Source organism: Pungitius pungitius, chromosome 4, assembly GCF_949316345.1.
Source record: "Pungitius pungitius chromosome 4, fPunPun2.1, whole genome shotgun sequence".
In the NCBI taxonomy this organism is placed as follows: domain Eukaryota; kingdom Metazoa; phylum Chordata; class Actinopteri; order Perciformes; family Gasterosteidae; genus Pungitius; species Pungitius pungitius.
Window position 1 is genome coordinate 19,819,898 of NC_084903.1, and position 27,445 is coordinate 19,847,342.

The following is a 27,445-nucleotide window of genomic DNA, read 5'->3' on the forward strand; positions in this document are numbered from 1 at the left end:
AGAAAATGTATAATGTTCCATTCAGTCTCCATTTTATATTATTGTCCTGCATAGTTTCTCATCCCTAAATGTCTATCTCCTCCTGCGTGCCTCTCAGGCACCTCCGCAGCAGCAGCTGTCTAAGAAGGAGATCGAGGATCTGTTGCGACGTGGTGCATACGGGGCCATCATGGACGAGGAGGACGAAGGGGCCAAATTCTGCGAGGAGGACATCGATCAGATCCTGCAGCGCAGGACAAAGACCATCACCATCGAGTCTGAGGGACGAGGATCCACCTTTGCTAAGGTGAATGAAAGGGGACAACATGGCCTCGGCCATGGAATTGGGGAAGGCTACATTTAACCTTTTACAGGTCAACAGGTGCTGTTGTTTGTGCTGTTGATTCATGACCAAGAGCAGCTTTCGAAAAACACGAAAATGTCAACGTGGTCATGAGACGGTATTCGTGTCTGCTTTCAGGCCAGTTTTGTGGCGTCCGGAAACCGCACCGACATCTCTCTGGATGACCCCAACTTCTGGGACAAATGGGCCCAAAAGGCCGACATCGATGCGGATGAGGCAAACGGCAGAGTATGTACTTCGCAAAAAAATAAGAATAACTGGGATCTTTCTTACAAATATGTGTTGAATCTATCACGCACATAATGGCTGGACACCTGGTGGTGCTGCAGCCTTTCCTTCCTCCTGTTTTATAGACCTTAAAAAGCCCTTTGCTGACTTTTTTGCCGCTACAGAACAGCTTGGTGATCGACACGCCCCGCGTCAGGAAGCAGACGAGGCCGTTCAGCGCCACCAAGGACGAGCTGGCAGAGCTTTCAGAGGGCAACAGCGACAGCGATGACACCAAACCCAAGCTCAGGCGAAACCACGACCGCACCAACAGCTACGGACGCACGGAGTGCTTCAGAGTCGAGAAGAACCTGCTCGTTTATGGGTAAGACCATTTCAATACTTCAAGCAGTTATAGCAACTGTTCTGCCTTTGTTCGTTGACACCATTGAACCTTTCTGTGTTTTTTTGACCCATTGTCCTTGACTAAATGTAACTAATGCCGTTCATAAAGACAGTCAGGTTCAAATGGAACTCGTGTCCTCAGAGTAGCGTGGCGCGTCACGTGATTTTACCCCGAGCCCACCTCTTTTAACTTTTTGTCCTTCTCGTTTTCCCCAGGTGGGGTCGTTGGAAGGATATTCTCAACCACGGGCGTTTTAAGAAACAGCTGACTGAGAGGGACGTGGAGTCCATTTGCAGAGCCCTCCTGTCTTACTGCCTCGTCCACTACCGTGGAGATGACAAAATCAAAAGCTTCATGTGGGACCTGATCGCCCCTACGGAGGACGGACGCACCAAGGAGCTGCAGAATCACCTGGGTGAGTCTCAGAACTCCCATCGCTCAGCTCACCAGAACACAGTGGGGCGCGGAGATGTTGGACCGAGTGAGACTCGGGGGGGCGGGGGGGGTGGACTATTTCACAAACCCGTGTGACTGAACCGCCTCCTTTTTCCCGATCCAGGTTTGTCTGCTCCGGTCCCTCGTGGCAGAAAGGGCAAGAAGATGAAGATCCAGTCCAGCTCCTTTGACATCCACAAAGCCGAGTGGCTGAGGAAGCACAACCCGGAGCACATGCTTCAGGACGACGGCTACAAAAAACACCTCAAACATCACTGCAACAAGTAGGTGTTCGCTTAAAGATGACTGAATTTCATTGAAGTGACAGCTTTCATCGTAACAAACTAAATTGGATCGTGGCCCGACATCACTCGAGAAAGCTGAATTAGTAAGAGCAAAAGATGGACATCCTTGACCATGTACACTAGTGTCACTAGTTGGAAGAGATGGCTGAAGTCATGTATTTAGCTCATGGTGACTAATGGTCTACGGTTGCTTCATTTTGTGTCCTATGGGTTGAGGGTGGGTGTGTGTGTGTGTTGTTGCGTCTGTGGGAAAACTTTCAAGCTGTTATAGCAACCGGCAGGTGGTCATTATTCTCTTCTAGCACAGATTTGATCCGATAATTTTTTTTTTTAATATAGTAAAGCCCTTGTGTTTCAAAACACAGTTTACACATGGCTCAAATTTTAACTGGGGCACCTCAAAGCCACAGTAATTAGGAGGCAGTAAAATGTCTATTGGAGCTGACAGAAGACTGATTCATTAACGGACGAGCAGCTCAGCGCGACCAGTTGACTGATACCATCTTTAATGAGACTTCATCCCAGCTAATGGCCATCATAGATCTCTCTTATTTACAGACGTGGGGGGGAAGATGGCTGCTATCAAAACAGGGCCGCTGAGATATAGAGCCAAATAGATGGCTGCTTGGTATTTAAAGAGAGGGGGTGGGGGGCTTTGGACGCCGAGCGCTGCAGCCTCCATAGAAAGTTCTCCATTGTTTCCTTGTCCGGTTGTGCTGAATCCAGGGATTGTCTGATATGTGACAAGCCAGGCAAATGGGGACGCGCAGTCAGCAGGGTTTGCTGACTTCAGCATTTTCCCTTGGAGGACGTGGTATGCGAGTGGTGGGGGGGTTGGGGGTGTTCACTGCCTTCCTCAACGGGGCCGCGCGTATGTACGACTTAGACGCAGGAATGGCAGCGACAAGAAGCAGTCGGATTCTTGCAATCGATACGTGCGCTAGGTCATCATCGTCCGACCTAGCGCACTCGGCTCATCGCGGCGTGAATGTCTCGCTCCTCAAGCGGTTCGCTGAATGAATATGAAATATCATTAACGGCACGACGTCGCGAAACTGTGAAGATTAAATCTGCTTTCACGTGGAGGACACAGTTTTGAGAAAGCACATAAAAATGTCATGGTGTTTCTGTGTTGTTGTTTTTTTGGTGTTTTCTGTGACTCAGTAATCTACTCGTTACGCTGCTTTACGATGGATTGCTTTCCATGAACAGACCATAAGGGATTCCTTTCATGCCACTCATATCACGCACACTTGGCTTATTTGCTTCTGAAAAGACTGTGTATGACCGTGCTGAGATCCTCTGCTGCCTCTCTGAGGGAACCACATCACACACACACACACACACACAAAGACGAATGGCTTGGAAGGAGAGTGATGAAAGGGTGTGCTGACAGGCAGAGGAAGAAGAAGAAGAAGCCGCTGCTCCTGGGCGCATCCAGTCAAACAAGAGGAAGGAGGGTGGAGGAGGAGAAGGGAGGAAGTTGAAGACTTTGATTTACCAGAGCTACAAGTACAGAAGGGTCACCACAGACATCCATCACTCCGGCAGACAGACCAGCGAGCCTTTTTTTTTCTTCCTCTCGGTGTGTAAGGGAGGGATCTGTGGCTCATTCATAACGATAGTTAGCTGGATTACAGCCTAAAAAATGGTGGAATGCCTGGCACGCTGTATTTCAGAGAGGCATTCCTCACCGTGCTCTCTGGAAAAAAAAAAAAAAAAAAGAGCAGCGCATTCGGAAAGAGGCTTTGGTATGAGAAGAGGCCAACGGTTCAGATGATGTGATGGGGACTTTTTCCATTGGAGTGGCTGCAAATAAATAGTAGTATAAAATGTTAATCTAGAGACTTTACTTTCCATCTTCATATTTAGGTAATTCTCAGTGTTTTCTCGTCTCCGAGCAAGTCAGGCAACAAGTTTCTGGCTGGATGTGCCAATTTAGCTTCCCTGCTCATTAAGTAATGGCCGTGGAGAACACAGAATCCTCTGAGATGTCATTTTAGGGCAGCTAATAACACCTCATTGATGGCAATGCCCCACGGAGAATATTTCCCTCATGCCAGAAATCCTCAAACCCTCCGTGCCACTCTTTTTTTTTTTTTTTTTTTTTACCGGACGGGATATCAAATAACTTTGTGTTTGGACAAAAAAAAAAAAAAAAAAAACCATCATTACAGAGCACGCTTTCTACGCTGGGGGGAATGTCAAGGCATACGAGCCGTTAGCGCCTGGCACCCCGGCGCACCACAGTTGCCGCCACTTCACCGCGTCTTCGCTCCAAGCCCGCCGGCTCTGGTGTGTGATCGTGCATCACGGAGCTAATGTCTCCCCTGTGAGTCGGCCTGCCTCCCGCTACCTTGTCAGCCTCGACTTCCCAGCCTTCATCTGCCGCCAGAGCGCGACCACGTGACGACTGGAGAGAGGGCTGTTGTCTGTTCGCCCATTCCTCGGGGGGGGCCGAGTCGCCCATGACTCCCTACGTGGTCCCTAGACCACCGTCGACCTCAGTCGAACCGGAAAAAAAAACGGTGTGCAGAGATTCCCCGACTATTGATGAGGGGCCTATTGTGCTCGGTGTGGCTAATTATTTATCTCTTTAAAATAAAAAAATACACTGCAGTTGTATGTGGTACACAAAAAAAATTCAGTAGACTGCGTTCTGTTTGTGCGACAGGACGAGGACCGTGCCGGGGGGGGGTAATTTTAGGATTAAACTGTCGCACATTTCGCTCATTTGCATTTGTGTTGAACAGGTTGCTGCGGCTCTACTCGCTCAGCATTTGTGCGTGGCCAGGGGCTTTGTTGTGACCGCCGGGGGTTTTCTCTGTGCAGGGTGCTGCTCAGGGTCAGAATGCTCTACTATCTGAAACAAGAGGTGATAGGAAGCCAGGCCCAGAGGGTGCTGGACGGCGTGGACTCCAGGTGAGCTGCACTTAGCTCGCCGTACATTCACTTGCTGCCATATGCTTTCATCCTCGTTTGCTGAGAACTCCTTTTGAAGCCCATTCACTCTATTTAACAAACGTAATTCAGTAGATGTTACCCGACACTCCGGTGTGGGGTTTTATAACTCCAGACCTGCTCAGATAATGGAATAGTTTGGTAGGATGGATTCATGGTCATTAGGATATGGTATCAACCTGTTGAAGGAAGAAACCGCCTAACAGCTAAATGAATTAGACGGTTGCAGAGCTCCATCTGCTGGTGAAATATGGGCAGTTTTTTTGTTTGGTTTTATACAGATTTTTTTAAATGTCAAAGGAGGAACCAAGGAAATGTACATAATTGGTACATTTGATTTGTTGTTTCACAATCACTTCACGTTAGTTCTGTTTAGAGAATAAATCAGTAAATTGATGTGATCAATAAAGTTCACCCACATGATATCTGTCTAAATGGCTCTGTCTTCCTCTTTAGTGAGATTAAGATCTGGGTGCCAGACCCAGACCATTCGGAGCTGCCAGTCTTGTGGTGGGACGCCATATGTGACAAGTGTCTGCTGCTGGGTGTCTATAAGCATGGTGAGAAACTTCAGCCTCTGCTACGACTCTATTATGTTTTCCAAAAGCTAGTCCTAATTACAAATGTTAGCTCCTGAGTTAAAATGAAACTATAAAACTATTCTGGATTATAATCCTCAAAACCTATTTGGTCCCTTTACAGAAGAGGCACTTATAAAACAAGTTACCATATAACAAGCAAATGATTCTAAATAGGATTATTGTTTTTACGTTAGAATTTTGGGCTTCACTGTCCATATGTTTTCCTTTGATAGCATTTGATTGTGTGAATATCCTGCAGCTTGTGCATATTGCCTGGCAACTATCTTAAGAGTTTCCCCGTGCTAACTGGTTTGTATTTGCTTCCCGTCCTGTGCCCTCCAAGGTTATGAGAAGTACAACACGGTGCGTGCAGACCCCACCCTGTGCTTTCTAGATCGCGCGGGGCGACCGGACGAGAAGGCCATCGCCGCCGAGCAGAGGGGCAACGATTTCATGGATGGGTCAGTACAGGCTTCATGTGGACCTTTTTTGTTCTTGTGCCTGACTTGAGAGAAAGAAAGACACGTCTCAGCTTGGTTATTAATTGTAAAGCTTTATACGTGTGTGTGTGTGTGTGCAGGGATGTGGACGACCCAGAGTACAAGCCTGCTCCAGCTCTGCTGAAGGACGATATGGAGGTGAGAATAGTTGAAGGAACTATTCATCTCTGCTCATATGTGACTTATGATGAAATCTATCACTGTCTAACAAACACTTTCTTCTTGATGCAGGATGATGCCTCTTCTCCTGGAGACCTGGTTATCACGGACAACGCCGGAGGTGAGAATTAGATGCTTGTAATCCACAGTGGATTATCTTTACTGTGCTCATTTTAAATATAAGCTTCCCACAGATGGCGGAAAGCTGAAAAGTTGTACATTTAGAAGTTAGGAGGTATGAAAAACTGACATTCTTGGAGTTTGAATGTTATTTTTTTGCTGTGCATTGTTGCGATTTCAGACGCAGTTCCAGTGACAGGAGGTGAAACGTCCTATTGGCCTTCCCCCTCGGTGCTGACAGCCAGGCTGAGGCGACTGATCACGGCCTCACAGCGCTACACCAAGAGCCGGCAGATCCTCCAGATCCACCAGATCCACCAGACTCAGACTCCGTCTCCGTCGACCGCGATGCTGTCCGCGCCACTCTGCCCGCTGCCCCCCTCGCTCAACGACACCCTGAACCCCAAGATGGTGGCCAAGATCGAACGGCAGCAAAGGTCAGAACGCAGAGATGATGACGTCGGAGAGATAAAAACGCATGTTAAAGATTAAGCGCTAAAGCTCAAAGATGGAAGTTGTTTCTACCGGGTGCTTCTTCCTCATCTTCCGCAGATGGACGAGGCGAGAAGAGGCTGACTTCTACCGCGTGGTCTCCACTTTTGGCGTCGTCTTCGACCCTAACCTTGCCCGGTTCGACTGGACCAAGTTCAGGGCCATGGCTCGGCTGCACAAAAAGACCGACGAGAGCCTGCAGAAATACCTGTGCGCTTTTACCGCCATGTGCCGACGGGTGTGTCGCCTACCACCCAAAGAGGGAGGTCAGAAAGCAACTTTTTTTCAGTCTTTATCTATAAACGTTATACTACTCCACACTAAGTGAGGCAGTGTGGATCGCTGTCGTATTTCGCTTTAAGCAGTCGCCACAAATGAATAGACGAACGAAATGCAGATACGGAGCAAGGGTCGTGTGTCAGTCAACCAATAGCTGGTTGGTAAATGAGGATTTATTATATATTTGAGCAACCAACGTTGTAAATGGTCTGATTTTTGAAGAGAGAGGTCAGTAGCACCTTGATAAACAAGCTCGCTCAGCATTTTCTGAGGCAGGTAGGCTGATAAGGTTAATGATTTGCAGAAAGACAAACAGTGCAAGGGTGTTTGGCCTGTAACAGTAGAGCAGCGTATCTCTCCTCTCACTCACTCACTCGCTCGCTCGCTCGCTCGCACCTGTTTTTTCTCCAGACTCCTCGGTGGATCCATCTCTGACCATCCAGCCCATCACGGAGGAGCGAGCGTCTCGCACCCTCTACAGAGTGGAGCTGCTCCGCCAGGTGAGGGAGCAGGTCCTCTGCCACCAGTTACTCTACGAGCGCCTGCCGCTGTGCCAGATGAGCTCGGACCTGCCCGTGTGGTGGGAGGCCGGCACCCACGACCGAGACCTGCTGATCGGAGCCGCCAAGCACGGCGTCAGCCGCACAGACTACCACATCCTGAGAGACCCCGAGCTCAGCTTCATGGCTGCCCAACGCAACTACAGCCAGACCAAGGCGGCGCAGCAGCAGTCGCGCACGTCCACCCCGCTTCTACACCCTCAGTGCCCGGCCCCCAGCTCGGTGCCGACGGCCTCTCCGCTGCCGCCGCTGCCGCCACCGCCGTCGTCGTCTGCCCAGAGGGAGGCGGAGCCCAGCGGGGTTGTGCCCAAGGTGGAGCCAGCCTCGGAGGGGGAGGAGGGCAGGGAGAAGCAGGGGGAGAGCTGGAGCCCTCCTCCTCCGGCGCCGGCTACTCCCACGGGGCTGGAGGAGAAGCCGCTGACCGACGCTAGTGACAAGGAGAGGCAGATGGTGGCGGCCCGGACGAAGCCGCTCACACCCAACTCCTCTGAGAGGAAACCCAAGAAGGCCAGAAAGAGGAGCCGCAGAGAGGCCAAGCGGGGCTCGGAGTCCGACTCGGGGGGCTCCTCCTCGAGCTCCTCGTCGCGCTCCTCTTCCTCTTCGTCGTCCTCCTCTTCTTCCTCGTCGCATTCCGGGTCCAGCTCCTCCTCCTCTTCGTCGTCTTGCTCCTCTGGCTCCTCCTCGTCGTCGTCATCCTCCTCATCTTCTGACAGCGAAAGTGAGGGAGAGGAAGGGAAGAAGAAAGGTGAGTGCCTCGAACCCGAAGATATATTTCAATAATTTACTGACCACTTAAATGGTGTAAATAAAATATTCCATCTGCATAATTAACGACCAGACAGGAAGAAAATGTGTCCGCAAAAAGTCCTCTTCCTCAGCTGGCAGCGTGATTCTAATGTCCGTCTCTGTGTCGCTCCCAGTGCCTGCAGCAACCATCGTTAAGGGCTACGACGAGGACAGCGTGGCGTCTCTGAGCACCACGCAGGATGAGGCCCCAGACACCCATGTGGCCGAGAACGGCATCACCAACAGCTCCTCGCATCCTTTCCAGGGGGGAGGATACATGCTCGCTGCGTCCTACTGGCCAAAGGTGAACCTGCTGCTCGTGTTTTGTGTCCAGCCACTGTGGTGAGGCAGAGATGCAAATGCGACATGGGATCAGGTGTTTGGCTAAGAGGGGGAATATTAGTCATAAAGTCTGTGCTAAAACTGAATACGTCACGGCGTGTGTTTTAATAAGGAAGGGGGGTTTTTCACGGAGTCTCCAGCGCGCTGACTGTCTGTGCTGTCCGTCTTAGGATCGCGTGATCATCAACCGCCTGGACAGCATCTGCCAGGTAGTGCTGAAGGGCAAGTGGCCCGGAACACGTCGGGTCTACGAGCCTGGCGGCGCAGTGGCCTCCTTCTACACCACCAAGCTGCTGGACCACGCCAACAGCCTGTGCGAGGACCCCTCTGCCTCACCACAGGGGTCAAAGGTGACCAAGCATGTTGCAGAAAACAAGGAGTTCTCAGTAAAACTCAACGATGTATGTTGATTTCTCCCTTCCTCCCCTCCTCCCTCTGCTTCGCCCTAATCGTAGGACCCTACCACTCCCGCTGCCATGACCGGTGCTAGCTGCCGTGTTCAGCATGTTTTGCTGGTTTTCTTTCTTCTTTCCTTTGGGTATGATTAGTGGTTTTTGACTGCCTGGCAGGAGGAGAGATTAACTAAATGGCATCCTTCCGCTCTTTTCCCACACACTCAGTCTGAATTGGGCTCCGAGGCTGTGATTACATGAGCACAAATCGCTGTCACGAGAATATGATACGGTTCAGTTTGAAGCCTCCCTAGACTGAAGGGGTCTTGCTTATAATCTGATTGAAATGGAGACCTTGGCTGTGGGTGTTCTCTAATATTCTTCAAGGCTATTAACACTGCAGCCTTCTGACTTGCTTCCATTCATATTCCTCACTTTTCCGTTGCTTTCTGTGAAGGATTATTTCCCCAAATTATCTGTTTTGTGCCATCGCAGAATTGCCGTTGGTTACCCATTAGTCTTTAAATGCTGAGAGCAGCTATTTCTTTGGCATGGCTTCCTACTGCAGTTCAAACTGTGGATACCCTCTGTGGATACCCACTAGTCCCATTAGCCACTACCCACTGTATTTATGTTTCCCAAACCTACTCACCAGGAAATACATGGAAACATTTTCTTTAGTTGCAAGACATGTTCACTTCAATTATTACACAAATTAAAAATGTAAATACCCACCAGTAGAGAGATATAAATAAGACTAATTTACTTAATCATCCTTAAAACACTGAGCAGACGAGAGAAAACAGAAGACTGACCATCAATCTTCTGAGGTGAATCCAGCACTTTGTTTGTCTGTGTGTACAGCAGGAAGGAGGTCTGAAGTTGACCTTCCAGAAACAAGGTCTACCTCTGAAGAGGCCCCTGGAGGTGGAGGAGGGACCCCAGGCCCAGCAGCAGTACCTGGCGCGGCTACATGAGCTGCAGAGCGCCTCGGACACGGGCCTGGCTGACATCACCAAGCCTCAGTGCAGCTTCCAGACGGGTGCGTTTATTTGAAATACAGCCATTCCCATTAAGACCTGTGCATATAGCGCGTGTTGAGAGGCCTGGTCCATCCTGTTTTACTTTTTGCTACCACTAGATGGCGACAAATTCTAGTTTCTGTGACTTTGAAGGCTGCTCAGACACTCTCCATCTTCTTAAGGCCTGCAGGCTTTGAGTACAAAATTATGTTTGGTCCAAATGATATTATCTGCCTTCTTCATAACTGTATCTAGAGATGAAAGGTGCCTTATGTTTAAGGCCAATGCCTCTTAATGCTTCATCATTTCCCTAGTTTAATTAGGTTAAGCTTGACGCAGTAGCTCACGGCTAACAAGGTGCTTCCTATGCAGTGCCTCCGGGTCTTACTGGTCAGATGAGGCTGAACGGAGTGCTTGATGGTCAGCCAGCGGTGAAGAGGCGGAGGGGAAGGAGGAAGAATGTTGAGGGGATGGACCTGCTCTCCATGAACAGGAGTACAGCCCCTTCTGCTCCTGAACAGGTAAGCGGTTATCTCCGTAGCTTGTGTGCCGTTCTACAGCATGGTACCACACAGCAAAGTGATTTGCCAAATCTTGTTAAAATGCATGAATAATTATACATTCATTGTATGCCCCTGTGTGCTGTACATGTTGAACTTAAAAAAAACCCACTGTTTTGTGGTCAGGTGCCTCCGGGGTGGGGCGGTATTGGCCAGGTGGGCGCGGCCTCTGCTTCTGTGCCAGGCTTCAGCCAGAGCTCCGCTCAGGCCCCCTCGGACACCGACAGCAGGGTCCCCGTCATCAACCTCAAAGACGGCACCAGGCTCGCCGGCGATGACGCTCCCAGGAGGAAAGACCTTGAACAGTGGCTGACCGAGCACCCTGGCTTTGTGGCGGACACGGGAGCTTTCATCCCTGTGAGTTATTGTTTTCCCCCGTGGCATAGTTGTACGATATGGAAACATAAAAACGCGTTCGAAGAAGGTTAAAATGTAAGATTTCATGGAACATATGCGATTGCTCTGTTTGACATTTTCACCGTTTTTATGTCCAGGATGTAAATAAGATGCAAATGCAGTTCCACTTCCAGGACGGGCGCCCTAAGCAAAAGAGGCACCGCTGCAGGAACCCAAACAAGATTGATGTGAACAGTCTGACCGGAGAAGAAAGGGTTCAGATCATCAACCGTCGAAACGCCCGCAAGGTGTGTTATGTGTGGTTATTGTACGAGAGCGTACTGAAACAAACTAAAGCACTTGATGTCATAATCACTATGCATGTCATTAATGGCCAATAATTACATGTTACATTGCTGTAGTGGTATTTAGATGCCTTTTTTAAACTATAGTCTCTTTTTTTTTTTAAAGAAAGTGATGTTTGAGTGTTTGGTCAGGGTGCCCTTTACTAATTGTAAAACGTGTATCTGGCCTCTTGTTCACTTTGGGTCATGTTGTCTGCATTCCTGCTTGTAGGTTGGTGGAGCCTTTGCTCCTCCTCTGAAGGAACTGTGTCGGTTCCTTCAGGAGAACCCCGAGTACGGCGTCCCACCCGAATGGGCCGACGTGGTCAAACAGTCGGTGAGTCGCGGCATCAAAACGTTCACCAGAACCGTTTGCATCAAGCAACGTTTTGGCCGTTTATCAGTGACTCCTAGCCGGAGGTAACACAACTTGCACCGCAACAGCGGCTGTTTCAGGGAGGGGGATTTTGAAGTCGTGGCGTAGCTAATCACAAACCACCAGCGAATATGTGTGCGTTAACCCCACTGCTGACCATGCGTGTACCTCCCATGTTGTCTCCAGGGTTACCTTCCAGAGAGCATGTTTGACAGAATCCTGACGGGACCCATCGTTCCCGAGGAGGTGAGCCGGCGTGGGCGTCGACCTAAGAACCCGCTGGCCAAGGCCGGGACGGCTGCAGCGGCAGCCGCCGCGGCCGCTCCCAGCCAGGCGGCCTCCGCCCTCGGCCTGAACCCGCTGCTGAGCAACGGCCTCCTCTCTGGAATGGACCTGAGCAGCCTGCAGGCCTTCCAGCAGAACCTCCAGAGCTTACAGTCCCTGCAGCTCACCGCGGGCCTGATGGGGCTGCCGTCCGACGCCAGCAACCTGGCCGCCAGTAACCTGGCCGCCATGTTTCCCATGATGCTGTCCGGCATGGCCGGCTTGCCCAACCTGCTCGGCATGAGCAGCTTGCATGGGAAGCCGGCGCAGGAGGGCACGGGAAGCTCCGAGGAGAAGGCGAAGGGAACCGCCAGCGGCGCACCGGCGGAGCCGTCTGCCTCTAAGGCCCCCGCTCACACCTCAGACACCAAAGGAGAAAGGACAGAGGGGTCCAACACGACCCCTTCCTCCACTTCCAGCTCCTCTTCCTCTACCACCGCCCCACAAAGTGCTTCAGCCGCCTCCGCGGCCTCCAGTCAGCCGCTGTCCCTTAACCCCTTGTTACTCTCCAGTATGCTTTACCCAGGGATGCTTCTCACTCCAGGCCTTAACCCTCCCGCGTCCGCCGCGCGGCCACAGAGCTCAAACAGTGACCCCGACCTCGCTCCTGCACGCCCGCCTCCGCCCGCAGCCTCCCGGTCATCGACGCAGGGGATGGAGCGGCTAGCGGCAGAGAGGGAAGAGGAGGAGGAGGAGGACGACGACGACGAAGAAGAGGACTCGGTAGAACAAAAGGAGAACAGTGGTCCTGAGTGTTCGGGTAAAGCGGAGTCATCTTCATCAGAGTCTGGGGGCTCTTCTTCATCAGATGATTCAGACTCTAGTGATTAGGAGTGAACCTATAAATATATTATTATAAATTTATTTATGTATCGCCTAGAAATGTAAACATATATTCACATATATATGGATTTTCCAGCACTTATGTTACGATTTCTTTACATGTAAATACAAGAACTAACTAAAATGTTGTGTAATAAAGACTACAAAAACCTTACAAAAACAAGAAAAACTGACTAAAAAATAACTGAAATAAAATTTCAGTGTTTGTTCACAAGGTACAGTCTTGTTTTGAGACATTTTGCATGTCAGACTTTAGTAGATTTCTGAACTCTGTGAACCACGATTATGTACAATTGCAACAAAAAACGGCATTATTGTAATTATGTCAGGATTTAATTTTATTAAAAAAGTGAAACTACATCAACGTGCTCGCTGAGCTGTACTATTAATATATATATATTTTGATCGTTGGGGGCCGAGGGAGGGATTCTCTTGTAAATAGGCGGTACTTCGTACAGGTGCGTTGACACTTATGCTTTGCAGATCATACGTCGGATATGTCAGCAATAACTTGGGCAGCTAATGAATGTCACTGAAGCTGTAGATTCACTGTCTGCCGCGTTCCACGCCAGTGCACGCCGCATGCTTTGCAGATCATACGTCGGATATGTCAGCAATAACTTGGGCAGCTAATGAATGTCACTGAAGCTGTAGATTCACTGTCTGCCGCGTTCCACGCCAGTGCACGCCGCCTCCCTGACCGCGCACATCACATCTCGTCCAGGTCCTTTCTGCATCAGGAATTCTCTCTAAAGCTCCCACTTTACCACCGCTTTGATTCACGGGGAGTGTGAGTTATTTTAAATTCTTCATTGAAACACACACAAACTTAAATCCGTCAAAATGGATTTCAAAGAAGTTTTCTCCAGTTTTTTCTTTCTTTTAAAGGTTAAGTTGTTCACATCGATTTCTAAGAAAAACTCACCATAACCTTACAAACATGTCCCAACATGTCCAAGGCGCACTTTAGCTGTTCTCAGTCGCTCGTACTGCTCATCTGTTGGTTTGGACGGCATAGGAAGAAAATAACTTTTTACTGTGTGCCAAAAACTGCCCTTTGACCCTTTTTATGAGGTTCCGGACTCAGTTTTGTGGTTTCCGTGTGGACGAGTAAATTCAGGATCAGCGATGAGGTGGATATTATTTCGACAACAATATTATTAAACTGCGTCTTACCTCAAATGTTTTGGGTGGGCTGGCTTCATTGTTCAGATGTACCCGTGTATTCTGGCTGTCCATGTGTGTGTAACGTCCTCGTCTCTGCTGTCAGAAGCCTCTTTTTTTTTATTTTCACTTTACTGAGAGCTTCCACTGTGTTTTTTCTGGCTGCCCCCCCACCCCCCCCTCCTCCCCCCTCTCTGTCTCACCTGGCGTCTCCTGCTTCCATAGCATTCCAGTCTGAATGTTGTGTATTTATGAAGGGGGGAGAGGGGGGGGGGGGAGCCTTGCAAAACTATGACCAGTAGAAAGCTACTACTACCACCACCAAGTGTTGTCCACCTTCAAGCATTTCTTTGGATTCTGTGCTGCACGAGCGCCTGTCGACCAAAGTCTTACACAACACACATGGCACAAGCACAGAAATGGTTGAAACCCCTTCGCCAAGATTGTAGTCATCGTTGTATTATTACATAGTATTATGTTTTTTTTTACACAGTGCCAGGCGGGTTTGCTTCAGAAAGGGCTAAAAAAAAAAAAAAAAAAAGAAATAGCAGTCTGTGTTGCTGGGAGTTTGCAGCGTGGTTGTGTGCGTTTCGCTTTGTCTCTCGACTCTTATTCTGCTGATGAGTGGAGCTTCAGAAGTGCCCTTATCCTGTCCCTCGCGCTCTCGTCCAACCGCTGTCCCGACAGACGGAGCTTTGTGTTGTGTCGTCTCCTCTCTGGCGTCGGCTCTAACCGGGATGCACGTAAACACTGGAGTTCGCTCAAGCTGAAGTACCTTTTTTCTTTTTTCCTTCTTCTCTCCAGCTCAAACAGTGCTTGCTTTTTTAGGACTGCTTCTTCCACAGTGCGCTGTTGCACCCAGGCGGTTTTGAGACGATTGGTCTGGACCCGGTAGGACGGGGGGGCTCCCCGCTGGATGAACGCGGCGGCCCTCTTTTAGTTCAGTATCGCTTGTAGCATTGCTCTGTAGTGGCACCAGAGGCCTCGCAGTCTGACCACGAGGACTGAAGACCCTTACTGATTTCAAGCGTTGCTTTGAAGTGATTTCCTTGTACGCCTGTCGTTTATGTGTATATAGGTACGTAGATATCTATATATATCACGTCATGGGTTTTGCTTGCAATGCAATCACTTTTCTTTCTTTCTTTTTGGACCGTACGAGTATTTTTCTACGTCCGAGCAATGAACGTAAAACATGCCGTCGTTTTTGTACAGCTGCACCTGCGCTGACTTCTAACTCGTAGTGCCCTTACGCGAACTCCTGCTGTGGGGGGGGGGCGGTTTGATCCAACGACTTTCGCTACTCTTTGTTGCGGTGGTGGGGGGGACTGATGACCCCCCCCCCCCCCAACCCTGCTGAGCCTCTTTAGCACAAAAGTGGAGGGGCTGGGGTTTAACTGGTAGACATACGGCCCGGCCTCGTTGGATTTTTATTTTGCCTGTCCTGTCTTTTGGGTTTGTTTCTAGGTCGTACCGCACAAGGACTCCCAAAGCGCCGCCGGTGCTCCAGAGGCAGCGTTGCATCCGCGTTAAACACGAGTAAACAATGACCAATATGCAAGAGGAACGACAAAACACACTACTGCTGCACAGGGAGGGGGTTCTTTTCCTTTGTGTTCATACATGTAATCACCGAGATGACAAAACTAGCATCATTGGATCTGTATTTTTGATTTAAGCTTGATAATACCCTAATATCCTGGTCAGTTGTGTTTTTTTTTGTGTGTGTTTTTTTTCATTGGACAGTTGTAATATTTGAAGTTGTGGTCTGTGAAGTCAAAATAATTCTTTATGTAGTGCAGGAAAATGCGTCTTAAAAGTCATTTGTAATTTATTGGATTACTTTCTATGAAGTTCTATAGAGGAGATTTGAGGTTTAATTATTTTTTATTAAACATATTCTTCTGACTATCAATTGGGTGTGCCTTTGCCTGTTGCTTTGTCTGGGGCCTTACTCAACAAATCATCAGTGTCAGGGACTTCATCGCACTTATTATCACACGCTGTCACTGTGTTTTACTTCCATTTGCTTTCCACGCTGTTACTCGGAGGCAGATTAGGTGGAGGCGTTCAGAACAACACCTTTTCTCGTGAGCCTGGATGAAAGCACTTGTTCGATTTTCCGCGCAGACAACGCTCCGGTGACAGAAATCCAAATGGAGCTTGCTTATGTCGAGGTAGTTTAAAACGTATTTAGTATGTTTAGTTTAAATCCTCTTAGCAAAGTGCTACTCTTCCTAATCAGGAAAGCAAAAAGGAGCGCCGAGTTATCTCTGTGCCGAATATAGATAAATCCGGTTATTGCTTGATTTTTCCCAACATGACATTACATTTGGTGGTCAAATGTTTTTTTTTCCAAATTCTCTTAACCAACCCCACATGCTTTTGTTGCATCATCTTCGCTGCAGCAAAGTGTTGGCAGGACTCCCCCTGCGCAGTGAGTCCTCCTGTCCTCCTCTCGGTGGCGCTCAGCGGCCTTGAATCGGTCTCTTCTACAACCGTTCATTGCTCATCATAGCAACCAGACCCCAATGACAAGTCGAGGCAGGTCTGAGGGAAGCCAATGATCTCAACTTCCTCAAACCTCCTTTCAGCAGTAGTTTGTCTGCTGTGGACCACGCTGCGACCCACTCTTCCACCGGCAGCCGGACGCAGGAGGAGTAAAAGGGGACATTTCTACTGGCTTCAACCGGAACAACTTACAGGAGGGACTGGTAAGTGACCTTCATTGGCACGGCTGGCGCGTGGCATTGAAACTGACAAGTAATATGTAACTCATTATTACCTTCGGTAAGAGTTGTAAGTAAATACGACAGCACGGACTGACCATCTGCACTAAGTGACTACTTTTAAATATAAGATAAACTGCAGGCAGGACATAATGCACCAAGATTAAGGTTGTAATCATAATAGCAAAACGTTGTTAGCGTGTGTCTAAAGTGAAAGTAAGGCCTGTCAGTGAAGAAAACAGGAAATGGGTGTAACCCATAAAACAAGGCTACAGATTGTGCATTCCTCGGAGCGTAAATTAATTCCTATTTTATTACATAGTTCCCGGGGAAATAAAAACACCAAACGAACACAAAGTGTTGTCTGACATGATCGGGAATGCTAGTTGTTCTACATACTATAACAATCGTTAACAATAAAAAAGAATCCTACATTCAACTGCTCACAATAAGGCATGTGGATTATTTTGAGAAACCGGATTATTATTTTGAAGTGGATTTTGTAGGCCCTTTAACCAGACGTATCTACAGCCAATATCTCCCAAACTAGGCCCCTCGTAGCCAAACAATGTAGATTATTAAATAGCAGTAGAGGTGAGATCAAATTTAAATTATTAAGTTTTTTTTTAGTAAGGGTGAATCTTTTCTTTAAAACGTGATGAAGAATAGCAACAAAATGGTCCGTGTGACTTTAGAAAACAGGTATTTTCTGTGTTTGAGTTCAGTTTTATCCCAAATATTTCTTTACTAATCAGGACATCAGTAATAAGACAGGCTGTAACATTGTACTGTTGTGAGTATCTATGTGTATGAGTAGTCGTACCGCTTTCAAATGTCTTCTACATCTTTCATTTTTGCCATTCATAATCTGGTGAATGGATTGCTGAGTCGTTAGCATAAGTTAGCTTCTAGCTAGCTATCAAAAGACAGTGGATATTTTGTGTCGCTCCTGTCTCTCCCTTTACATTTACATCTCACTCGTCCCCTTTGAAGCAGGCCCATACAGAGTTAGACACATGACAAATTTTACAAAAAATTTTTTTAAACTTGTATAAAAGTCTTGCGTGAAGTGATCCTCCATTAAAAACCACATGTTGGTTAAAACAAATTAGTCACCCGAATAATAAACCGAATATGTGGGAGTGATGAGAGTCTCCGGCCGGACAGAGGATGGTAAGAAGAAAACACCGTTGAACTGCAATAGGATTGTTAAAATGAGGTCTTTTAGGAGAGGAGAAGGTTGAGTTCAATTTAAAAGTATACCAACAGGCCTAAAACACAGTCAAAGCTAAGCGGCGGTGTTGGAGATATCACCTCTGATACAGCCCAGAACAACAGTTTCCTAAACTGGATGCTGAACCAGTCAGTTCACCCTAAAATGCTCTTTTTTGCTCTCCAGACGGCTGTCACCATGGCAACCGGGCTTCAGGGTACCCGAATATCGCCACGGTTTGGCCCCAGGGAGAACCAGATTGCTATGTTCAGGTTAGCACCACAGTTCCACAGTATTACTCTCACTTGTGCTCCAATTCTAATGTTATCTGCGTTTTTTTGTTGGTATAGAGCCACTAGTTTATCAAATTAAAAACGATTTATGCTATCTTTGATCATCTAAGTTACAATACAAAATAAAAACAGACCTTAAATAATTCATCAGTGTGATTGAGGGAAAAGCTACATTTTTCTTGATGAGATGCCCATTCCTGCTCTGACTCTTACCCGGCGTATGTGCGGATGTCACCATGGCAACCGGGCCTCAGGGTAAACACAGATGGCCAAGGTTTGGCCCCAGGGAGAACCTGATTGCTATGTTCAGGTTAGCACCACAGTTTCACAGTATTACTCTCACTTGTGCTCCAATTCTAATGTTATCTGCGTTTTTATGTTGCTATAGAGCCACTAGTTTATCAAATTGAAAACGATTTATGCTATCTTTGATCATCTAAGTTACAATACAAAATAAAAACAGACCTTAAATAATTCATCAATGTGATAGAGGGAAAAGCTGTCTGTTTAATAATGCTGCAATATCACTCCACATATGTCTTAAATGCTCTATGCATGTTACCTTTTGTTACCTTTTGACAATTACCATTAATACCTGTTTTTTACATGTGTATTGGTAAAAAAATTCATCTAACATTAATCTAACCACTATGTTACTATACTATCTGATTTAGGGCCTGCTCCAGTAATCCAACCGAGGCGATCAAAAGAAGACTGGAAAGCTTGCTGCACAGATTTCTGCAACACTACAGGGACAATGCAGGAAATGCGAACCGCAAGGGTATACTAACACACTTAAGAATCCTAAAATAATGGGAGAGGGGATGTGATAGTGACTCTAAGTTTGGGTATGAATGCAAGATGAAGGCTTTCATGTTGATTTCCATAGTTTCAATTATTCTGAAGGACAGAAGATCATGGCCTCCACAGATTTTATGATGAGAAATGGCAACAGCGCCCAGTCGGAGACAAAGCATACACCATCTTAAATGTTATTTCTATCAAAAGAAGTATCTCCTTCAGCACAGCAGGGATCCACTATCAGCTCACCCACAGTATTTTAAATCCCCACACGATGAGAGCGCTGGCTGCGTTTAAATGCTAGCTATCCCATTTTGGAATTAAGCTTTTGTTGTTGTTGATACATGTCATACATCACAGATTTTTTTTTCTTCTATTCTCCACAGATTTGGCAGAAAAGTGCTGTGATCAAGCACTGGTCTGGTTTTCCAGGATCCTGAAGAAGGTCATCATGCGAGAAAGGAACAGAATCAGTGACGTCTCGGTGAGTCTACTGCCCCCTTGTGGCCTGCAGCGGGTACCCGCTGCCTGGGGAACGGGTTCAGTGCTCACAGGGGGCCACAGTCACAGAATATTTCCTTTCAGCTTTCAACGTACAAAAGCTTGTGCTTGTATTTTGTGGCAGGTCATCTGCGAGAACGAGTGCCTCCAGTCCAACCTGATGGCCTGTTGTCTGGAGATTACCACATCGTCCAACCGCCTGCCGTGTGACTTCCCTCTGCTCCTTCGGATACTGAACCTGCCACCATACAACTTCCTGAATGTGTGTTTCCACATCCATGGATATTCAATGTAAAATGCTTGTGCTCTGATCATTTCCAGGATTTGTGATTGGTGTTGTCGTGGGTTGCAAGCGGCCGTTCTTTCCAACACCACATGGTGCATAGAGAATGTTTCAAAGTATCATCTCCTCCACATAACTCTGTTTACAAATCTGTTTGGTTCCCCTTAATCTGACAGGCGATTGAGCTGGTCTTGCGGGCTGAGCCGGACCTGCCTGGTGCTCTGTTCAGACACCTCACTCAGGTGGAGGTGAAAGTTCTGGTTATATTTGCCTGGACCGGCGACTCATGGCTGTGGGGAAAAATCCAGGCCAATGGGGGCGGCCTGCCTTCCTGCCAACAGGTTGGAAATAACACGCTAAAACGTTATCCAGGGTCAAATGCTAATGCTTCTCCCAAGGTGATGCTGGGAACGAAATCTGAGTAGAATGAAATTAGAGATGAGGTTGAGACGTTTCTTTCTGCTGGTCGAACGATGGACCTTTCATCACATCCTCAGAAGCACAACAGAGGTTTCTTCTCACGTACTGTAATGAGGGGGGGGGATGTGTCATCGCAGGTGTTGCTTCCCACACAACTTGAAGATCCCAGGGGAGCCGACTTTCACCCTGACAGAACGCACCCAGGAGGTAGAGCTCCTCTTTTGTCCACGTTATTGTATTTCTGTTGCATCCAACGCATTCCTCAATTTGATTCACTTTGATGAACTTGCTACGTTGTACTCACTGTGTAGGGACATTAGAAGCCGAACCGTCAGTCAGCGGCTCGCCATCAGCTGCAAACGGGCCTCTCAGGAGCAACTCCCTCCATCGGTTTGCTCGCAAGGTCAGTTTGTCTACAACACGGTAGCATTGTCCGGGACCACGGCGACGATTACAACCGTTGTCCATCGAGAGATGAGAGTAAGATGATCTTTGTGTTTTTATTAGGGCTGTCAAATGATTAAAAATTTTAATCAAATTAATCAGAATTTTCAGTGGATTAATCATGATTAATCACCTGAATCCTAACAATTTTTTCTTTCTGAAATGCATAATAAAGATAAATAACAGGACACAGATACATAATTATCATTATTATTATCATAATTATTATTTTTTACATAAATACATGTTATTGATATTTGATTTTTTAATTCATTCCAGAAAATAATCAAATCAATGTTATTTGATAAGTTACAGACTGATTTCCCTGCATGGCTCTAGAAGGGTCTCGAGCCTCTGCAGTTTATCCCACTCTGCTGTGAGTTTGTGCTCCTGCGGGCTGCAATGACCAGACATGACCAGACATGTCAACCCTCCCGATGTTTCAAAGCCCCTCCCGAAAATCTCCCGGACCGACCTTTCTCCCGATTTCCACCCGAACAACAATATTGCTGCACCACCCGTCACTGGGTGCGCCGTTTCAGACCGAACAATAATAAAGGTTACACCTTAAAGTCAAGCGCGGCGATTAGAACGACTGGCGCTGCAAAGAAATCCGCCAGCACCCCCCATTTCAGTGTGAAATATCCCCATACCTGGGAGGAATTAGATCGCATTGGCTTCTCTTCCTCCGCATGTTTCAGAACAGTATTACGGGTCTCTCCGATGGTCTTTCCTCTATCTCAGCGCTGCTCTTTATTTATTTTTCTTAGCAAAGCTCTGCTGGGCGGAGCTTTTCTTCTTCTCTGTTCCGCTGCGCGAGAACCGGGGGGAGGGGGAGGGGGAGGGGGGGGGGGGGGGGGGGGGGGGGTTAGGGTCTCTGGCGCAAACGACTTGCTGAACCTGACGGCCTGACGTATGCCTGCAGGTGGCAGTAATGTGTTGTAAAGGATGAAGCGCATTCCCTAGAAGAAGAGGTTCTTTCCGGACCTGAATAATTTGTCACACTGCGCATGCGTGAAATGCGTCAAAAAAATTGACGTAATTAACAACAAACAGCTAATTAACGCCGTTAACGCGCTATTTTTGACAGCCCTAGTTTTTATTCATCTATTTCATTTCATGAAAAATGATTGAAAGGATGCACGAATTAGTGACGGACTGCGTCGAATCCTCTGCTGTGATCCGGATCAAATGGCCAAACTATACTTTAACACTTGGGGGGTGTCGTTAGGCCCGACGCGCAGCATTATTGAAGATGAAGTATTGCCTCAAGTACCTTATTGCTTTTATAAAACGGTTACCAGCAAAATTATGAATAGTAAGTGAATAGCTGTCTTTCAGGACAAAATAATTCCAGTAGCCTAGAGAAAAAATAGTACCTGTACGTGAACAGCATTGGGTCCCCTTGCAAGGTCTCGCACCATCTCACTCATTCCCATCGCTCATGACTCACCCACAACCAATCAGAACGCTGAATTTCATCTACCCATATTGTAATATCTATTGTAGTCCATAGAGCATATTACATTTGTCCACAGCGTAAAACAGGAATGTACGTTCACCCTTGGTTGGTTTAGGTCTACAGTTTGATGGGCAAGCGCCTCAGAGAGCTGTGTTCCCCACTGAACATTTCTGATGAGCTGCGGGTGAAGATCTGGACCGTTTTCGAGCACTCTCTGACCCACTGGGTGACCCTAATGGTGGACCGTCACCTGGACCAGCTTCTCATGTGTGCCATCTACATCACAGCTAAGGTGGGCTTTGATTGTCCCAGCACTCTGAATGAAAATGTGGTAATTTGATAAACAAGGATGTCTTTGTCAAGGGGATATTAATATTTAGTCAAGGAATTAACATTTCTAAGTGCTGCTTTTACACTTTAAATGTGTCTGTCGTCATCCTCTATCATCTCGCTATCAAGTCTGCATTTTTTGTTTCCAGGAAACGCACTTTCAATCCATTATTAAGTTATGGCATTGCTTTTACAGGTTACCAAAATGGAAATAACCTTCAAACTCATAATGAGGTGCTACAAGTCGCAGCCACTTGTCGACAAAAGTGTAAGTAAATAAATGTGGTTAAATACTTGGTTCTGAAATCACAGTCTCTGTTATCTCAGGAAGCATAAAATCAAAGACGTGTAACTCAACATGTTACTGAATATCAAACCTGTGTCTCAAAATGATCAGATTACACAGGCATCAATTAGGTTATGAAAAAATATATTTTCTGTTCTCAGGTCTGCAATAACGTGCTGATTTCCAGAAGAGACGAAGATTATCTTACTGGAACAAACAGTAAGAAACTATTCATCAAACATGTATGTGAAATGTGTAAGATCCACTCGACACACGGGGAGGATTGAGTGGGAATGGTTGATATGGGATTGATTGATGAAGTGTACCGTGGAACACGCTGTTTATGACATTGTTGATTTACAGATCAAGGGGACAACAACGTCGGTCTGCCGACACCCGACTCCCCATCGGCACATCATCCCCAAGAGAGGGGAAATCTCATCGACTTTTACAACCAAATCTACTCGACAGCGATGGAGCAGTTTGCCAAACAGTTTGCCCCAACATCTGGAGTAAGTCAACCATTTCAACTCCCTTCATGTTAACCCCCTTTTCCTTTTTTCTTTTCTAACACGCGCCGTGTAACCCTGGTACAGGAGGACACGCCTCCTTTGTCCCCGTTCCCCCGACCGCCACAGGCCTCTCCTCGCAGACGCCGGCTGTCCAGCAACCCCCAGATCTACGTCTCGCTGCTCGCCACCGACACCGCTTCCCCCGGCACACCCGGACTCTGCTACTTTTTCAACTCGAGCCCCCCAGAGGTCTGTGGACATAATGATTGACAGCTTTTTTTTTAATGCTGAAATTACTCAAAAAAACGATTCAGTTCAAATATTGCTTCAAATAGTCTTTCTGCTTCCGCAGTGTCTGCGTGAGATCAACAACATGTTGAGGACGGGCCGCTCGCCCAGCAGGCGGGGCTACAGGGTGTCTTTGGATAGAGAGGAGGAAGAGGAAGAGGAAGATGGTCCTTCCGCGAAGAGGCTCCGCTTGGATGGCCAGTCGGCCTGGCAGAGGCGGCTAAGGAATGTGGTGAATGATCGCGTGTCCAGAAGGGACCGAGACCGGGACCAGGACCAGGACCAGGACCAGTCATCTCCAGTAACCAGGCCTGTCTTGCACTAGAGCGGAGGCCAGAGGAATTCTTAATTTAATTCTTCGATTCTGATTGAGTGAGAGGCGGTACGGAGAGATCGGTGCACGGCACTTTAAAGAAATTTGTAATTTTCTAGATTTTATTCAAACCCCCCCCCCCCCCCCCTTTTTTTTTAAAAACACATTTAAGTAAGATAAGCTACATTGAGATTGTTGAAAACATGCTTTTTTAAATTATTGCAATGAAGTAAAGTGACAACATGAAGCTTTTATCGGTACATGAATTGAGGAGACCGGTTGTAGAAAACCAACACCATGAATATTAATAATGCTTTAATTAACTACATTGCTGATTACAACATTAATATCATGAATAATAGCATTTCATCAAAACCTGACCCACACTTTAACTTATTGTGATACCAACCAAATATTTGGCCTTTGCCGTGAAGGATGTCACCCAAATTAAACTTGTTCAGGATTTTTGTCCCACCAGAACTAGTTTGTCAGGAGATCGTATTTTACCAGCACAAGTATGATGAAGGAAACAGAGTAAAGTATTAGACATCTGCCAAGCTGTCAGACAAATAAAGTTTAAATGATGTCTCATATTTGCTCCTCTTCATAACATTGTTCCTCTTCAAATGAATCCTTCTCTATATTCTTTGATAACATTATCACAGACATTAACAGATTATGTATTTACACACTCTGCGTAATGACCTCACTGATGTGCTTTCTATATAGTGATAGTGAATAGTGATACTTAATGACGAAAATAGCAAGGGGCTCACTAACTAGTACTCTACTACTAATCTCACACTCCACCTTCCTATAAAGCCACGCATTGGGTAAACTGAAGCTCTATAGTAAAGTCTAAGTGAATAAGACCACTAAGGACCAGTAGATAACCTGTAAATAAAGATTAGCAGTCTGGTGATGAACTAAATTTATAAATACCTCTGACTGAATTCAGAATCTCCATTACACATCCGTTGACGGTAACCATGGTTACCCAGCCTATATGACACGCGTCCCCTTCAGTGTTTATGTGTTACCATGTCATTTCACGCTACAGAGTTAAATCTCAACCAGCGTTGCTTAGGAGGTTACAACAAAAAGCAGACAACGGCTCAGCCAATAAAAACCAGCACACAGGTGCCCCAAACCCAAAAGGAAGTCTCGACACAGCACTCACACAGGTCTCACGCTTATGACCGGTGTTTTAATACCCTCTGAACCCCCGGACTCCTCAGCTGAAGAGCTCACGGTAGACGCTCGGGTCGTTGCCAAATCATGGGTTGCAACACGAGCCGGGGCGGCGCGGCGATTGACCCTCCTGTAGAGCCGGAGGAGAGGGACGCGGACACCAAGGAGGCTCCGACAGAGGAACCCAACGGGAGAACTGACAAAGTAGAGGAGGAAAATCCTCATAGAAACTCAACTTGAGCTCTTCTCAAAGTAAGAAATATGCTAAATCCTCTGATAGTGTTCTTTCCCCCACTGCTTCCCTTTTGTAAAAATCCCATTTTCTTATCTGCTGACTATGACCTTTCATTGTTTTCTCAATTTTATCAATGGAACAAGATAATAGCACCTCACCATCAAGCCAGCGATTTACGACCATCGCAATCGGGGTCACTTTGATACAATCACCTCTATAACTTGACCGCTGTGTCTCTCTGAGGCCATTTGACATGACAAATGGCCAGTGTGGTGACTGAGATGGGCCTCTGTGTGTCTGTGACGCAGTGTGTGCAGATTGGCCTGTCCGGGGGTGAAGGAGGGCTTGGCGGCTGGAGGAGGAGGAGGCGGCGACGATGCACCTTCCATCAACCCGTGTGTCGTCTGGGCCTGTCTCACACACACACACACACACACAAACGCAGCCTTCAGAAAAGATGCAGCTCTAATGTTCCCATTCCAGAAACCTTATTTGTGATAAAAAAAATACTCATTCAAATACAGCGTTGTGTTGTTGAGTACCTGTGTTGCCTTTATGTTCTTTCCCGGCCTTTGTTTAGATCTTTTTTTTTTTTTAGAGGCCCCCACTGTGGCTTAGTCCCTATATGTTCATTCTCCTCTCCTCCTCCAATGCAGGGCTCACACACCTCTGGTCAGGGCTGATAGTTACAACGCACTCTTATAAACGCTTCCAATTGCGCTGCAGGCTAAAGCAGGAGCCCTTTAAGATTGTCAGCTTAGGTTTCAGCTGCGGATACCTGGCAGCTCCCCCCCCCCGACCAGATAGTACGCTGTGCATATCAGAGGCACAGAGTGCTTTGCACAGCAAAATAATGAAACGCTGCCAAGAGTTGGGGGTAAACAAAATGTTCAAGTGCCTCTCGGGTCCACCAGGGGGCACGGGCGAACAACGATGCAGTTCCCTCGGCCGCCACCAGGGAGCAGAAGCGATCTTTCCGTATCGCTAGGAGACGAGGACATTTAATCTGAAATATAGGTTGTAAGTTTATTACCAGCTAGTGAATGGAGCTGGAATGGAATAGCCATTTTACAAAGCCATATCAAAAATACCAATCTCAGAGGCAGCGGGAAATTACATGAAAATATTACCATTATACAAATGGAAAGTATGATTGAATAATGTGCTGCAGAAGATAAATGAAAAGCACTTCGTTCAAAAAAAATGTGGTGCTAAATAGGTTTTTAATTCCAGTGGAGGGATAAAAGAAGCACATTTTTACCCCATTTCATTGCCAATTGATTAGTGGTTCCACATCTGCAAATATAGAGGGGGCCTTATCGACTCATTATCAGTTAATTAATATGCATGCACACGTACCAATTATCTTTCCTCTGCCATTTATCAGAAATGAGACATTGATGTTTTAATGGTGCCGGAATGGATAACTCCTGTTTTACTTCAAAGACCAGGCCGGCCACATTGATTGACATAGCTGGGAAACGTTAGAAGGGACAATTGAATTAAGAGCAACCTGAAACACTTGATTATTATATTAATGTTTGGTTGGACCCTCTACAAAAAGGTATTGGTGATGTTGTGCAGTTCTATCTATTGATCTATCTTTATATGTGTGTTTGCATAATCCTTTATGGAAACATTTCATTTGAAGGACATGCAGAATAGCAAGCTGTTACATTTTCCCACTGTGTGACTATTAAAAAGAACCCAAGGCCACGCCAAGCGAAGCAAACCTAAGATGAAAGGTATATTAATCATTATTCGGTTTTACTGTGTGCACTGAATTTATGTTTATGAGTCACAGGCCAGTGTTTTGTGCCAGTGAAATAAACAATATTACAGAAGGAGGCACTACTGACATTTTTCATGTCTGCATAAATGCTCATGGCTGCACATTATGCCGAAGGCTGTTTTTCTTTTATCAGTGCTTTGAGTTCAAATATTGCGATGTTGTTGAGGTTGATTATTGGTAATAAGAAAAGGAAAGTGCTCTTCTTGGCTTTAACCAAACGTAGGATCCATGATGTTTGCAAACACAAGGCATCACGGATGACAAACTGGTGGCAGCTGCTCACAGGACTGTGCCAAAAAAAAAGGAGAGCAAACAGAAAATGAGCAGGGTAACTAAAAAAAACTCTCTGGGGTGTAATCTCCTTACTTAGTAATGGACCCTTTATATGATATCTATAATGGCCTGCCACAAATATTCACAAGCACTGGTCTTATTTCCTGCCAGCCTTCTTTAAAGATGTGTTCTTCACAGGGTATCTTTTGTGAATTTATGATCAGAGGCGCGACAGCGCCGGT

The 27,445-nt window shown here is 46.8% G+C and overlaps 2 protein-coding genes across 9 annotated transcripts in view; both read left to right on the plus strand.

Moving 5' to 3' along the window:
• The window catches only part of chd9 (chromodomain helicase DNA binding protein 9), a 55,107-nt gene extending 40,724 nt beyond the window's left edge, over positions 1–14,383 (plus strand). For 3 of the 7 annotated variants that reach the window (XM_037490312.2, XM_037490330.2, XM_037490354.2), the window contains 21 exons: positions 98–286; positions 461–571; positions 736–935; positions 1,172–1,371; positions 1,516–1,675; positions 4,529–4,618; positions 5,114–5,217; positions 5,582–5,699; positions 5,819–5,876; positions 5,970–6,018; positions 6,199–6,454; positions 6,570–6,775; positions 7,200–8,093; positions 8,269–8,438; positions 8,647–8,877; positions 9,733–9,910; positions 10,263–10,411; positions 10,577–10,807; positions 10,945–11,094; positions 11,363–11,467; positions 11,693–14,383. In XM_037490312.2, the coding sequence (XP_037346209.2) occupies positions 98–286; positions 461–571; positions 736–935; positions 1,172–1,371; positions 1,516–1,675; positions 4,529–4,618; positions 5,114–5,217; positions 5,582–5,699; positions 5,819–5,876; positions 5,970–6,018; positions 6,199–6,454; positions 6,570–6,775; positions 7,200–8,093; positions 8,269–8,438; positions 8,647–8,877; positions 9,733–9,910; positions 10,263–10,411; positions 10,577–10,807; positions 10,945–11,094; positions 11,363–11,467; positions 11,693–12,661 (4,818 nt within the window). In that variant the 3' untranslated portion in view covers positions 12,662–14,383. The other 4 variants (XM_037490321.2, XM_037490340.2, XM_037490350.2 and 1 more) reach the window with 4 other exon arrangements.
• Positions 14,384–16,195: 1,812 nt separating this feature from the next.
• On the plus strand, positions 16,196–24,303 carry LOC119229720 (retinoblastoma-like protein 2). 2 transcript variants are annotated; one of them, XM_037490382.2, is made up of 15 exons: positions 16,196–16,551; positions 17,966–18,051; positions 18,327–18,382; positions 18,747–18,853; positions 19,260–19,357; positions 19,499–19,636; positions 19,834–19,998; positions 20,215–20,284; positions 20,389–20,480; positions 22,099–22,275; positions 22,510–22,581; positions 22,761–22,818; positions 22,963–23,111; positions 23,196–23,360; positions 23,464–24,303. In XM_037490382.2, exons 1-15 carry the CDS (start codon positions 16,401–16,403, stop codon positions 23,722–23,724), a joined length of 1,845 nt encoding a protein of 614 aa, XP_037346279.2. In that variant the 5' UTR covers positions 16,196–16,400; the 3' UTR covers positions 23,725–24,303. The 2 variants fall into 2 exon arrangements, with proteins under 2 accessions (XP_037346279.2, XP_037346288.2); XM_037490391.2 differs by lacking the exon at positions 18,327–18,382 and having other exon boundaries at positions 16,415–16,551.
• Positions 24,304–27,445: the final 3,142 nt, after the last annotated feature.

What these genes read in the sequence shown, in the direction of transcription:
- LOC119229720 (XM_037490382.2), top strand. Translation starts at nt 16,401, where the DNA reads ATGATCTCAACTTCCTCAAACCTCCTTTCAGCAGTAGTTTGTCTGCTG. An exon ending in TGACAGAACGCACCCAGGAG is followed by an intron (nt 20,285 to 20,388) that starts GTAGAGCTCCTC and finishes CTCACTGTGTAG; the next exon opens with GGACATTAGAAGCCGAACCG. An exon ending in TCAACTCGAGCCCCCCAGAG is followed by an intron (nt 23,361 to 23,463) that starts GTCTGTGGACAT and finishes CTGCTTCCGCAG; the next exon opens with TGTCTGCGTGAGATCAACAA.